General features: G+C 40.5%; 1 protein-coding gene across 1 annotated transcript; it reads right to left on the minus strand.

Moving 5' to 3' along the window:
* Positions 1-5,970: 5,970 nt before the first annotated feature.
* On the minus strand, positions 5,971-14,312 carry ATP5MG (ATP synthase membrane subunit g). The gene is made up of 3 exons (XM_065944553.1): positions 14,081-14,312; positions 8,279-8,439; positions 5,971-6,833 (listed from the first exon to the last, which is right to left on the minus strand). Exons 1-3 carry the CDS (start codon positions 14,130-14,132, stop codon positions 6,735-6,737), a joined length of 312 nt encoding a protein of 103 aa, XP_065800625.1. The 5' UTR covers positions 14,133-14,312; the 3' UTR covers positions 5,971-6,734.
* Positions 14,313-15,123: the final 811 nt, after the last annotated feature.

Consider the following 15,123-nt stretch of genomic DNA (forward strand, 5'->3'; position numbering starts at 1 on the left):
TAAAAATGTAAGTGATCCTTAGGGGAAACAATAGCCATTTTAACAAGGAGGCTGTAAGTCAAAAACCATGCAACAGTGTTTTAATTGCTTTTGGATTTGACAACACTGGAATGTATTACAACTTCGAGGCTCTAAAGAACCTTTTTTACTTTGTGCAATAAGTTTAACATATAATTCCTATAAAAATCCTTTCATAGTTTGCATGTGTAAATCCTATCAGGAAGAGTGTGGTGCTACAAACTTAGATATGATGTGCTTCTTTCAGCTCTATGAAGAATATAAATCCTGAAAGGCAGGCGTGGCAGAGAAAGAGGGAGTTAAGATGATCAATGCCTAAGGAATTTCTAGGATTTTCAGATTTCGGGCTAGGTCTTCTGTAAAGGATCTTCTGCTGCCACCCTCTCACTCTTCTCTCTGAGGCCTTATGAGAAGGCAGCCCTGGGTTAAATTAACCTTGCTTGGTAGTGAAGGTCTGCTAATCAGAGGTCCAAATCTCTGAGTTTCAGAGTTAGAGGTTGAGATGCAGGAGTGACTCAGCTGGCATCAGCTTTGTAGCAGCCTGAGCCTGCAGGCTTTCAGGAAATGAGTCCCCCAGGCCTGCATCTCCCTCTGTGGCAAACTGCCACTAAACTCTGCTGTTTATCAACCTAGCACCAAACACGCTAAGTCAGAGTTTGCTGATTTACTGCTTGAAAACCTATGATATACAAGCCAGATAGATAATGTGATAGGCTAGGATTACAAAGCTGAATTAGACACTGTACTTTCCTTAAAAAGCTTATAGTTTAGCAATGGGAATAACAAATGTTAAATGTGTCATTAGGGTACAATGCTGTGTGCTATAAGAGGCCCAACAGGAGGGCAAAGGGAAGCAGTTTATGAAAATCAGAAAAGACTTCATAAAGTAAAACAGAGATATACAGGTAGAAAGAGACAATATAAAAAAAAAAAGAGAGATAGGATAAAGGCAGAGGGAATAGCATTTATTGTTATTATTATTTATTTTTTATTTTTTGGGGGGAATAGCATTTATAAAGGTACAGATTCATTAATGGATAAATTAACTTATTCATCACATCTGTATTGAGTGACTATATACTTGAAACTTGGGATGTATCAGTGAACAAAATAGATTTTTCAAAACTTCTGCCCTTTTGGGGTTTGCATTTATTTTAGCCAGGTAAATCAATAAACATAACAAACCAGTAAATCATGTGAAATGTTAGAAGCTGAAATTTTTGGAAGGCAGGGCAGGAGAGGGGTATTTGGAGGGCGGTTTCTGGCAATTGTAACTAGGATGTTTGGGGAAGCTCACACTGAAAATACCGAGTGAGGCGAGGAAGCCAGCCCTGGGAACACCTTGAGGGAGAGCATTTCAAGCCAAGTAATCAGTAGTGCTAAGGCAGGAGTTGCCTGGTGCGTTTGAAGAAGTGCAAGGGGGCCCGTGGAGCAGCGTGAGAAAGAAGGTGGAGAGAGGCGAAAGCCAGATCTTGTTGGACCTTGTAGCCTACTGTAAGCCTACTCAGATTTAGCTTTGAATCCGAGCAAGGCAGGAACCTCTGACGTGTTCTGAGCAGAGGAGTGACATCATCTGACTTGCCTTTTGATAAGATCACTTTGACTGAAGTAAAGAAGGGACCACAGACAGGAAATCTTGGAAATGGGAGGCCATTTATAAGGGCATTTCAGCAATCCCCGTGAGAGGACAGCACTTTGGTGTTAGCAGTGGAGGTCGTAAGAGATAAACATATTTTGAAGGTAGAACCAATAGGATTTCTTGAAGGATTGATGTGGAACATTAAAGACAGGAATCAGGGATGACTCCAAAGGTCTTTAACCTGGGCAACCAGGACAGAGCTGCCATCAGCTAAGAGGGAGAAGACTGTGGAGCTGGTTTGGGATGGGGATGGGGAAGAAAATCAGGAGTTCAGTTTGGATATATTGAGTACCTATTAAACACCCAAGTGGAGGTAGAGAGGCATATAAGCCTAGAGAGGTATAGGTTACAGCTATAAATATGAGAGTTGTCAGCTAAAATGTGTCAAACCATAAACCTAGATGAGATCTCCCTTTAAGGGAAATTTTTAATGGATGATGGGGGGAGGGGGAGGGAGGGAGAACTGAGCTTTATGTTTGGAATAGTTCAAAGGAGAGACCAGAAAAGGAACCTGAGAAGTGAGGAAAAACTAAGGAAGGAGGAAGCCCAAAGGAAAGTTCTGAAAGTCTATCAGAGAGTGCATCAAGCAGGAGGAAATAGCTGAGGCCAATTTTACTGAAAGATCAAATGAAGTGAGGATTGAGAAGTGACCCATTTAATGTGTCAGAGCCGTTTCAGTGGAGTGGTAGGAATGAGTGCTGGATTGGAATGGGTTGAAGGGAGAAAAGGATTTGGAGACATCGAATACTGATAACTTTTAAGGTGTTTTGTTGCAAAAGGGGGCTAATTTTGTAAAAAAAATAAAAGGGGGGTAGATAATACGTATATACACTCTTAGGAACAACAGAATAGGGGGAGAAACTAATGATGTAGGAAAATGGCATAAATGAGAGCAGCACAGACCTTGAATAGAGGGAATGGCTTTAAAAAAGAGCATGATCTAGGCAAGGTGGAGAATATTTATGAGTGCAGATAGCAGTATGTGAGATGATGCTGTGGGAGTCAATGGAAGTTCTCCAATTGTTTCGGTTTCAGTTAAGTAGCAAGCCAGGTCATCACCAGCTGACACAAATAGTAGCCCCGAGAAACAGTGTGGTTGTCAGGTAGCACTAAGCGCCTTCTTAAGGTTTTGATCATGAATATAGTGAGACTAGCCACCTTGGCTGTTTCCTCCAGCTGCACTCAGCTACATGGGTGCAAGTACAGACTAAGACTAAGCGGATTTGGCCAAGGATGTGGTTTTGGCAAATGAATACAACAAAATGAGAGGCAAGGCAGTTCAGGGTTTAAGACAGTGATCCTGATAGACTATCGAATATAAACAAACTGGGTAAGGAAGGCAAAGAGGACATCAGGTGTGAGGGAGGTGTCAATTTATTGATGGTCATGGTGACTCCAAATTAATAGTTGGGCTATTAGAGGGAATGGGCTGGAAAGATAAGTAACAGGTGATCAGAGAAAGGGATGTGTGAAACTGGAACTATGGAGTGGTTGAATTTCTTGGTAATGACAGGAATGAGTGCCCAAGGAAGGTGAAGACATAACTGTTGGACTTTCTAAGGGAACTGAGGATAGTTTGTTGGAAGCATCAGTTACGTCAACAGTTCTCAAACTTTAGCATGCATCAGAAATTAGAGCAACAGTTGAAACAGATTGCCAGATCCCACACCTAGGTTCTAGGTAGGGCCTGAGAATTTAAAATTTCTAAGTTTCCTTTCTCTGAAAACTACCAATCCATGTGTATGTTGAAATTACCCAGAATTAAGAATTTGATAAGATCACTTTGACTGAAGTAAAGAAGGGACCACAGACAGGAAATCTTGGAAATGGGAGGCCATTTATAAGGGTTTTATAGAGTGACAGTCAGGAGAAAAAATTTACCAAGAAATACAGAGCGGCATGGTGAGTGGTAGAAAACTGCAAAAGTCAGGGGCAGTGGGTACATAATCTGAAAATTAAAGCTTCGAGCCTTATGGGGACTGGTTAGAAACTGTGGCCGAAACCCTGACTGGTGGCAGAATGAGATTCAAGTAAGGCTAAGGCATATTGTCAAGGCTAAAGGCCTGGCATGTATTTTATCAGTATTTTAATAGTATCAGGGCCTTTCATTGGGTAAACAGGCCTGGTAAGGGAATCTCTGGTGGAATTGCTATTGTATTTATCTGAAAAGTATTCATGGTCATACCAATTTGTATTTCAGTAGAAATGAAAACCAAACTAATTAGGAAATACTAAGTCTCACAAAACTAGAGATCACTTTACATTAAGATTAGGTAGACTGACATCTAATGGGACAAGAAAGCTTAACAGCTTGACAGCAGGGCAAAGGACTGAGAATTTACAGACAGCACTGAGAATACACAACACAGAATGGAACTGTGATTCAACAGAGGGAAGTATGTAAGGAGTAACGGAGGGGCAGAGACTATGTGAGATCACCCCTGGAGCCCAACTGTGGTCCCACTGATTATGGGATCCTAGCCAAATCACGGAGTGTTTCTGATGCTTAGTTCCTGGGTTCTTAAGTGGGTCCCATTTATGCCACATGCCTCAGAGGAAAGCTGAGGGCTAAATGAGATAGTGCTATACAAAATATGAAATATTAAAAAAGCAAGCTATATTATATTATCAAGGGTGAAACAGATCACCAGCCCAGGTTGGATGCATGAGACAAGTGCTCGGGGCTGGTGCACTGGGAAGACTCAGAGGGATGGGGTGGGGAGGGAGGTGGGAGGGGAGATTGGGATGGGGAATACATGTTAATCCATGGCTGATTCATGTTAATATATGGCAAAAACCACTACAATATTGTAAAGTAATTCGCATCCAACTAATAAAAATAAATGGAAAAAAAATAATTTAAAACTTAAAAAAAATAAAATAGCAAGCTATATTGAGCTATCCTTAGAAATTTGGGAAGCATATATACTTCCTTCAATGGGTTCTCATTTCCTGTCCTAAACACAGTCCAATCCTTAATGTGGTATAAAGACACTTTATGATCTGGTCCCCACTATCTCTGGTCTCCCTTCACTACTCTCCTCTGTAATTGGTCAGCTGTACTGTGCTCTCAGAACCACCTCAAATGCACCAGATCTTCTCTCACTTACTAGTTTTTGCAAGGTTGTTTTACCTGTTCAGCATACTTTGTTTCATTCTTTGTGGTTCTTACTCTTCTGGCTTACTTCAGATATTAGGTCCTCTGACAGCCTCCCTAGAATCCCTTTCTTTGGGACTCTGGGTTGAACTCTTCCATTCACACCTTGTACTTTCTTCATCACAGAATACCACGCTACCCCAACTGTATGCTTAGAGTAACCAGACCAAGCCCTGTGAAACAGTTAACAGTCTTGTTCATGAATGTTCCTACCATTTAGCATACCTGGATTTAGGAGGTGCACCATAAATACCTGAGGTACACTGAAGTTGCCAATAGCAAAAACCTGACACAAAAACTTTAGTGAAGGACAGTCTAAACAGTTCTGTGCTAGGAGGCAAAACATTTGGGATTTAGGAGCTCAAAACTGTTAGGCCGGCAGAAATGGCTGCTTCATGAAGTCCACTGCTATTTTAACACAAGAGAATGCTGTACATACACTGTTAGCCACCATACACCAGAGGTGTGCCAGATGGCAAAGGAGGAGGAAGTAGCAGTGAAGTGAGTAGTAAATATTTATTTTGAGGACTTTCTGGTGTGACCATGTGGTCAAAACAAAATCACATTACATATCATGAATCAACTACGCTCTGTAGGTTCTTACTACTGCCAGCGGACCACGTAATACCTTTAAATTTAAAAAAATTAACTGCACTACTCACTCACACATGCAATACAGAAACTCACAGAAATCACCATTATTGTAGTAGGGTTTTCTCAGTCTTCTGCTATGCATATTTTAAGTTACTGAATGCTTCTGAAAAGAGGTAGTTTCAGTTTTGACCACCTGCAGTAAGCTAGGCAGAGTAGCAGTGTCTCCGTGGAGAGTTCTTGCCTATCATGAAGTAAAGCTGTGCCTTTTACTGGCTGAAGCAGCAGCATTCCAAACCAGCTGATAAATCTGGGATTGACTGGATAAAGGTTCAATACTATGAAAGGATTAATACTATATTGTGAGCCATGCTTTTCCAACATGCAATCATCTTTTGGTTATCATCAGCTGCTATTCCATGCTGTGCAGTGGCTGCAAGAGAGTTACCACCGATTTAGAAACATACCAGCGAGCTATTCATAGATGGTAAGAACCCCAGGAAATGCCAATCAATGATTAAATCACTCCCAATTCTCAATAAAATGGCTCAAGATGACAGACTGATACCAATCACTTGTATTTATTTCAGGACATAATATACTATTTAGACCCAAGGACAATACTAAATCATAACCCTGTTAAATATCTATAGGATATTTTTATTTTTGCGAAGATAGGTCCTTAAAAACTGGACAGATTAATAATATAACAAATATCAAAATCAGATGAAAAACACGTTATTGCTCTCATTCACTCTGTCCTAATGTTAAAGATGTTACAAAGATACACAGATTATCATCATGCTGTTCTTTTGGGAGGCTATATTCAAACTGACAAAAAAGTGTTGTCAATGGGATCTTTCTCTGATTTTTGCGAAGAAAAACAGTCCAAATTGTATTCTTAATGCTATGTGATTTAACTATATCATACTTAGCACATGGTATTATTATTTCTCCTACTGGAGCAAGTTCTCATTTTCTCAAAGCCTTTCCCTCAGCTTTTCTAGAAATAAAGCTTAAATATCATTTGTTTCAAGCCTTCAAAATAAAGTTAACCTCATTTATACAGGTACCAGGTTGGTATACTCATATATATCTTTTCCAAATTGCAGGCTAAGCAAAGGCATGCATTTAGAGCTGTATTAATATATTGAAGCAAAAGACAATCCAACTTAGTATCAGAAATTGTGACCTTCCATGTAGTGTTTGATAGAGAAAACACTGATTCTGACACATTGTCTTATTTTATTCAAATAGCAGTCTGTTCACACATGGTCCAAGAACACTTGAATAATAAAGCAAATATAATCACATGTTAAAAATTGGTCTTCAAACATCATAGCCAATGATGCCACGCTTGCCTATGATCTCGCCAACATAAAACCACATCCACACCTCAGTGGCCACCAAGCCATTCAGTAGAGCTTCCTGAAAAAAGAAGCACAAATTTTAATGTACATTTTCTTCTTATCTATTTAAAACTATTCTTTTCCAGGATTAAGTGACAGAGAATATAAGGATGCTATTCAAATTAGAGGGCAGTTTTAATCAAAGTCAAGAATTACTGATGTTAACTTTAACTGCTGAGAACCCTTGAACTTTCAATTATGTAAGGTAAGTAGTCCAGAGCTTATAAATTCTTTCAAAGCATTCTTTGAAGACCTGAACTGACTTAACCCTTTCATTATTAGTTTATGAGACACTTTATGAGCCCTAAAACAACCCACATCCTGGAAATAGCTGCCACATTTAGAAAGGGCATTCATATGAAAGGATGGCTATAGGAAGGCAAGTCTCTGAATAGACATTTCTGTCTGGCCAAAGAAACTCTGTTGCAAGATGAAGTATTCTATCTTTCCCTTTAGACATCATCTTTATTCATTTATTATTTGGTTTAATTCTTTCCAAGTATTCAGCAATTCCTCAGTTTCACAGATGAGTGTTTTATTGCCCTAAGAGAAAAAGTATGTACACAGTTCCAGAAAACAGGGTTTCATACAAGCACAAATATGGATCTTGAAACTCAAGTTGAAAAACAAAACCTTTCCACAACAAAATTGGGCCTTTTTCTTTTAGCACCTGGAAGTGAATTTCCCCCTTCAAATGAAACCAGAAATACTGGAAATCTCTTGAAAAACAAATATATTTTCTAGAATGCAGGTTCTAAAGCCGGCAATAATTTATTTAGGCTTTTTGTATCCTGTGCTTAGATCAAGCAAACGTAAAATCCAAGCTCCAATTCTCTCTCTGTGGCGGGGGCCGGCAGCAGGAGGAGTGTGCTGAGAGGCAAGTGGGATCTTAGTTCCCTGAACAGGAATCAAACCTGTGTATCCGATACTGGGAGTATGAGTTTTAACCACCAGTCCGCCAGGGAAGCCTGCAAATTCTAATTTTATAGACTTTAGATTTTATCTCCACCCTTCATATCATATTATATGCTTCTAGGTTTTGGTATTTTTGTCCCATGAATGTTAAGTTACCTGATTGTGATATAGTCCAAGAAATCTTTTGGCCAAATTGGGGAAAGTTTCAGGACTACAGACAAAAAAGTACAGAATCAACAAAGCAAATGATCCTATTTTAATGCACTAACCCCAAATAGGAAACAAAAAAAAGCTACCCAGTAAAAAAAAAGCCACTTCTTCATTATAAGATTATTAGTAATATAAGACATAAAACAGTCCAATTATTTCAACCCAGATGACAAAGTTAGAAAGGTAAATATCTTTCTCCATAGTCAAAAAAGAGATCATCTCTCATTATGCTGGTTCCAGCCTCACTGAAAAATACATATATTAATCAAAACAATCAGAGAAATCCCAAGGGAAGACATTTTCTGTATGCACATACGTTTTCATTTAGCCCATAGTTACCTTAACAGTGAGCTGTTTGAAGCTACCGGTTTTAGCACTGTTGATAATTTTTTTCAAGCTCTGAATTGCTGTAGGGATCTCAGCAGGGGTTGGAGGAACCAGCTCAACCTTGGCATAGTACCAAAACGTGGCCAATCGAGGCTTCGAGTAAGTCACAGCAGCTGGAAAACAAAACAAAACAAAAAACCAGGATGAACTCACTAGAGACTGAAAGAAGCAGATGTGTGGGCTGGACACAAATATTTATTCATGCATCACAATCATTCACTGCTTATACCAAATGTGCACCCGGTGTGAAGAGTCAAAGCTGCTCCCTGGTAACTAGAGGCATTTAAAGATACAGAACACCTGTGTCACAAGCCAGTTCAGTCAGGCAGGAAGCTATAAGCACATCCAATTATGCCAAGACTTCACCAGCGGCCAATACCAGAGTACTGGTACTTCATTTATTAATGGCAAATCTAGTTAACTACAAAGTTACTAGAAGTTGGATTCAAAAACAAGAAAAGAGCAGCAATGTAACCATATTTTCCTGTAGAGACAAAAAATTTGGAGGGAAGTGGTGAAGGGGAGGGAAGAAAACTTAAGTAGAATGGCATCCTTAGGAATGAGATTAAAACTTGTCATAATATTGGCCACAAATCCAGATGGAATTATACCAATTAGTACCCATTTTGGATACCCTCATCAATATGTGCTAGATTAACAAAAGCACAGCTGCTCTTCCTTCAAAATACCACAAATAATAAAAATAAAACCTACATGTATTGTTAGGAGCAGCCAAAACTTGAATCTGTTATTAAGCTGAAATTCCTCAGTAGTAGTAAACAGTATTTACTATTGTGAAAAAAAGATTTTTAACAAGGTTAGAAGGGAGACTATGATAGTGATTCAGCAGAGAAAGGTATTTTACATAAAAAATTACAAGATAGCATAATAAAAATTGCACAAATACATAAGCATCCATCAAGTGTCTGCTGTTCAAAGACTGATAATCCAAAGTTCCTGGCACTTCCCCTGTTATTAACTGCCTGTATTTAAGTATTTCACTACTCTTAAAATTACTATCTCCATCATCCTCTGGCTTAGAGCCATGGGTAAATCTTTAAGCAGATACAAAGCTCTAAGAGAGAATTCTAAACAGAACTGCCAATGCCTGTAAGATGGTGTTATCAAGGAGAAAAAGTCTTAACAGTCAACAAACTGTCTTTAAAATTATCTTCAACACACAGATATAATACTCTTAAAAAAATACAAACAAATCAGTACAATGTATACAAACGCTGTACTTAAGTTAGTAAATTTGCTTCTCAGGGAACACAGGCTAAAAGTTTGAGATTGCTTTTACATGTATACAAGGGATGAACAGAAAATAAGTGGATGAATGGTGGATGATGGCAACTAGGTTTCTTACTAAAATAGAAGGGTTTTAGATGGGGGGAAAATATATCCAGTGGTACCGGATTAGAGTTGGAGACATTCAGTATAAATTCATGTTTAGTTGATATACAGGTGGATCGATATAGAAACAATTACAGTTGACCCTTCAACAACATGTGTTTGAACTGTGTGGATCCACTCATATGTATATGTTTTTCAATAAATATGTACTACAGTAATTCATAATCTGAGGTTAGCTGAATGAATGGATATGTAACTGTGGATATGGAGGGCCAACTGTAAAGTTATATTAGGATTTTCAATTGCATGGGGGTCAGTGTCCCTAACCCCCACACTGTGCGTGTCTACACATCCATGGGTGAGTATACAGATAGTCCCCAATTTACGATGGTTCAATTTACAATGTGAAAGAGATACACAATCAGTAAAAATGAACCTTTGAATTTTGATCTTTTCCCAGGCTAGCCACAGTGGGTACCATACGTTCTTGTAATGCTATTTTAACGCTGGGTACGGGGTAGCAAGCTGCAGTTGACAGCCAGTCATGTGTTATGAGGGTAAATAGTCAACACACAATCATTCTGTTTTTTCACTTTCAATACAGTACTCGATAAATTACATGAGATAATCAGGTTTTTTTTTTTTTTTTTAAATAAAAACAGGCCTTATGGTAAGGGATTTTTCTTACTTGTAGGCTAATATAAGTATTCTAAGTGAGATTAAGGTAGGCTAGACTAAGTTACGATGTTTGGAAGAATAGGTATAACACATGCATTTTCAACTTAAAATATTCTCAACTTGTGATAATTTTACTGGCATGTAATTTTCTTATAAGTAGAGGAATGCCTATATACGGATACCTCCTTGCCCACTATCAAGGCCTACAGGCAATGATATTCTAGTACAGCCGTCCCCCCTTATCTGTGATTTTACTTTCTAGTTTTATTGTCTGTAAATATTACATGGAAAATCTCAGAAATAATCCGTAAGTTTTAAATTGTATGCCTTAGTACGATGAAATCTCATGCTGTCCCTGCTCCATTCTAATGCGACATCACAATACCTACATCCTGCTCCCCACCTCATCCCATCACATACACACTATAACATCTCACTCACAAGAAAGGTGAGTACAGTACAAAGAGATTATTTTGAGAGAGAGAACCCACGTCCACATGACTTTTATTGCAGTATTAGTTGCTCAGTCGTGCTTGGCTCTTTTGTGACTCCATGCACTGCAGCCTGCCATGCTCCTCTGTCCATGGGATTTCCCAGCAAGAATACTGGAATGGGTTGCCATTTCCCTCTCCAGGGGATAATCCCGACCCAGGGATCGAACCCAGGTCTCCCACATTGCAGGTGGATTCTTTACCTCCTGAGCCACGAGGAAATTCCTGCGGCTTGAAGCCCTGAAGTCCTTTATCACAGTATTTTATTATAATTGTTCTAGTTTATTATTGTTAATCTCTTACTGTGCCTAATTCATAGATTAAAATTTATCATAGCTATTGTAAGAAAAAATTAACATTCAGGACTCACTACTATCTGTAGTTTCAGACATCTGTCGGAGGTCTTAGAACTTATTTTCTGTGAGTAAAGGGTGACTAACACAGTCGAGTAGCAAGGAACATACCCAGTATCTAGATCTTAGCTTCAAAATGCAATTGTCCAATAAAAGGAACTAAGGTTCCTTGGAGAAAGGGCAAATTCTAAGGTTGGGGCAGGGGATATATGAGTCTGGGAAATTTCCTGGCAGTCCAGATGTCAGGACTCAGGGCTTTCACTGATGGGGCCCAGGTTCAATCCCTGCAGGGGAATTAAGATCCTGCAGGTCATTTGGCATGGCAGGAGAAAAAGTCGCAGTTATCTCACAATACTAGAAAGTACAGGGGGATGTCAAAGGGGCAGAGGTGCCAAACTGACAGGGTTCTCAATGGCCAAGGCTGGAACAATCTGAGCAACAAAATAAAATAATGTACTACTGGAGGTACAAGGTATGAAATAAATGTAGGTGAGTCCATACAGTATGGACTGAACAAATATTAATAAATGGGGAACAGACATATCTTTCTCATAGAAGAAATTCTATTTAAATATATGTAGATATTCCCTCGTATAGGAGACAGAATCCTGACTCTGCCTCCCCTAATTTAGTTACTTGCTTTTAAAGAACAGAGTGTGGAAAGGAAAAAATAGTACCTTTAGGAGAAACCTAGTGAAACTACCTTAACCAAGTGATGAAAGCTAATTGCACTAGTGAGGACATTTGGATGTCACTTGTTTAGACATCCTGACATGTGATTAGGGGACTTCACATCTGTGGTATTCTTTCTCAAAATCCATAGCTCCATGGATCTTCCCTGGGGGCTCAGTGATTAAGATGCCACGTTTCCTCTGCAGGGGGCGCAGGTCTCCCTGGTCTCGGGACAAAGATTCCCCCAAGCCTCCAGGTACAGCCAAAAAAAGAAAACGAGAAAAAAGAAAAAACATTCATAGCTCCAAACTCATCATGACCAAAACACCAGATAAATCCAAATCGCGGAACATCCTTATAGGATACCTAGACAGAGACCTACATAAATACCTTGAAACTGTCAAGGTCATGAAAGGTAAGGAAAGATTGGGAAACTGTCACATACACAGGAGACTAGGGAGATTGACAACTCATTGCACTGCAGTACCCTGAACTGGCTCCTGGAACAGAAAGAGGTTTACTGAAAAAGCTGGTGAAATCCAAAGTCTCGAGTTTAGTAAGTAGGAAAAAAATAAAAACAAAAATCCCCAGACTCTATGATCTTTTTGGGGAAGTCTGATGAAAAAAATTGCTTATTTCTGTAAGCTTCTTTGTCCTCCAGGAGAATTAACAGATAAAACCAGTAATTTTTAAAAAGACATTTAACATTAATATTTAACACCACGGAGTTAAGTGACAAAGCAAAATGCAGCTCCACTTTAATATTCTGGCCCAGCTGAGTTCTCCTGAGTACTTCTCAAAGGATAACAATGTTTATCTTTAAATTATTCATAATAATACAGGAAATGGTTGATATAGCTCACAATTAAAATTATTTTCACGTTACTTTTCTTTTTGTAAATTATTATTAAAATTAGTTTGCAATTCCCCAAGACGCTCCACCAAAAAGATGTGAAAGCCATGGAGGGAGGATAAAAAATCCACCTGAAATTTGTGATTATAATTATCAGCCTTAAATCATCCATAAAGTTCAAATAATGAAGCCACTGCTACTTTTCCTTGTATTATGTAAAAAAGTAGAGCTTTTATCTTAGTCAAGTTGCAAACGTAAGTTCTTTGGTAAAGTGTGTAAACTGATAGTAATAGTAGTGGGCCATGGGGTTCTGTAGGAGAGGATCAAGTATTTATAGTATCTGGCACTGTCAGGCCTTCATTGTTCTACTGCTGATGAAAAGAGAGGAGACAACGAATAAGAAAATACCGACTGCAGTAAAATAGGTTCAAAAATATTACACATATTAAAAAATTCGTTCTATTCACTTTCACAATCAAACCTGAGCGAAAGCCATTCAGAGATCTGTGCTTCAACCACTTAACTAGAATACAGCACATACAGCACATCTAGCGAAGAAGAGCTTCCGTCTACTTAACTGATCTCATTTTGGGGATAAAATGAATAGCTTGCAGACAAATGAAATATTTACTGCGAAGACTACTACTCTGGGCTGTGACTATTCAAGGTTGTTCTCCAATACAACGTTCCACCATTGAAGGACACATCCAACTTTTTCAAACAGTATCCCCACGAACGCTAAGCAATGATAATAAACATTACTGTTTACCCATATCCCTTTCTGTGTTTACCGGAGCAGGAATACTCGACCGTAATGCTCAGTTCCACCTAAAAATTTCCTTAAAGGAGAAGCATCTCAGTATCTGGTCAAAATAAAAAGCAAAGGCAATATTTCGAAGGTCATACATCCTGAGAAATTCTGCAGCCTTCCAAATACTGCACTGAGAAGCAGACAAGCGGATGGGACCGTATTTCGATGCTTTCACGTATTTCTGCCAGCCGTCTCCCTCGCTCTCGCAAAAAAGGCATCCCTTCTGTATTCCTCCTCCTGGAGGTCGAAGGGCGTCATGGCGGCTGCAGCTGGGCAACCCCGGCTGTTGGCACATTCCCTCCCCTCACGGTCGCGGTCAGAGTTCAGAACCTCTGGGTAGCAGAGAAAACCCAGGCCGCAGGCCTGGCCAGCGGAAGGGTAAAAAAGAACCGCAAATCTATCTTCTCCCTCACCGCCCCCCCCCCCACCCCCCCACTTCAGGCCCGGTCAGCTCCCTCCGGCCGCTCGAATCCTCCCCTCGGGCCCTCGCAGGCCTCCCAGCCCGCCCGGCTACCCGTGCCGGCTGGCTAACGCCCCGCTCACCGTTGACCAGCGCCGGGGCCTTCTCCGCGAGGTTACGGACAAACTGGGCCATGGTACTAGGACGGAGAGTCCGTCGCCCCGACAGGCCGGCTGAATGTCACCCGCCCGGAAGGACCTGCCGCAGGACCCCGGTCCGCTTCCAAGGTCAGGCCTCCCCTTTCCGCGCCGGTCCGAGATATTTAGGTGTCCCACTGTCTTTCCGGCACCCACTGGGCCAGTTTCTTTTCTTTAGTCACAGAGAAGTGGGTAGGAGATGAGATCAGAGAGCACGTAAAATACAAAGGAGTTCCGCGGGGAAGCAGGCATTTTTCTGGGCAGCCGCTCGCAGAGGTCCGGAAGGCCGGCGCGAGGAGGGAATGCGCATGCGTCTTGCGCCTCCCGGGCAGCCCGAGGCGCAGACCTCGGGTGTTTGGGGTGGGTTTGCAGGTCTTCTGAGAGAACGAGACGAATTAGGGCTGGAGGGCACCGCTGCAGTTTTTCTAGGCCAACGTACTCGTCTTACAAAGGCAGAGAGGGTCCTAGACCAGACACGTAAAATTAGAGGCGGAGCAGGCGCCACAACCTGTCACCTGACTCAGCCCATTGCCTTTCTTTAGTTGACCTTTTGTAATCCGTCTCCCTTGACTGCTCTATCAGGGTTGGAATCCAGTTCCCCTAATTTCCTAACCAGTCTCAAGGAACTATGCAGATACCAAGGGACAAAATCACAGTTACCGAGGGCCTCCAGTCTTTCAGCCTTTTTGGAATTTAAAGAAAGTCTTGTGTGTTAGGTAGTGGCGTCACTTAAGGCCGGCATTGGTAAATAAATGGCTACGGAGCTAGTGAGTGGCAGAGTTGCGATTTGAAAAGGTGGCAATGGAAACAGAAGAGGCATTAGTATAGGATTATGTGTGGTGCTGATGTGGGAAGGCTTCTTAGAGAAGGGGATCCTTGGGTTGATATACAATGAAACAGCAATGTACTGCAGAGCTGAACTTTGTGGTTAATATGACTGGAAGAAAAGATATACGTGGGGATATGGCCTTCGATGAAGAAAATAGAAT

This window comes from Muntiacus reevesi, chromosome 9, assembly GCF_963930625.1.
Source record: "Muntiacus reevesi chromosome 9, mMunRee1.1, whole genome shotgun sequence".
NCBI lineage: Eukaryota > Metazoa > Chordata > Mammalia > Artiodactyla > Cervidae > Muntiacus > Muntiacus reevesi.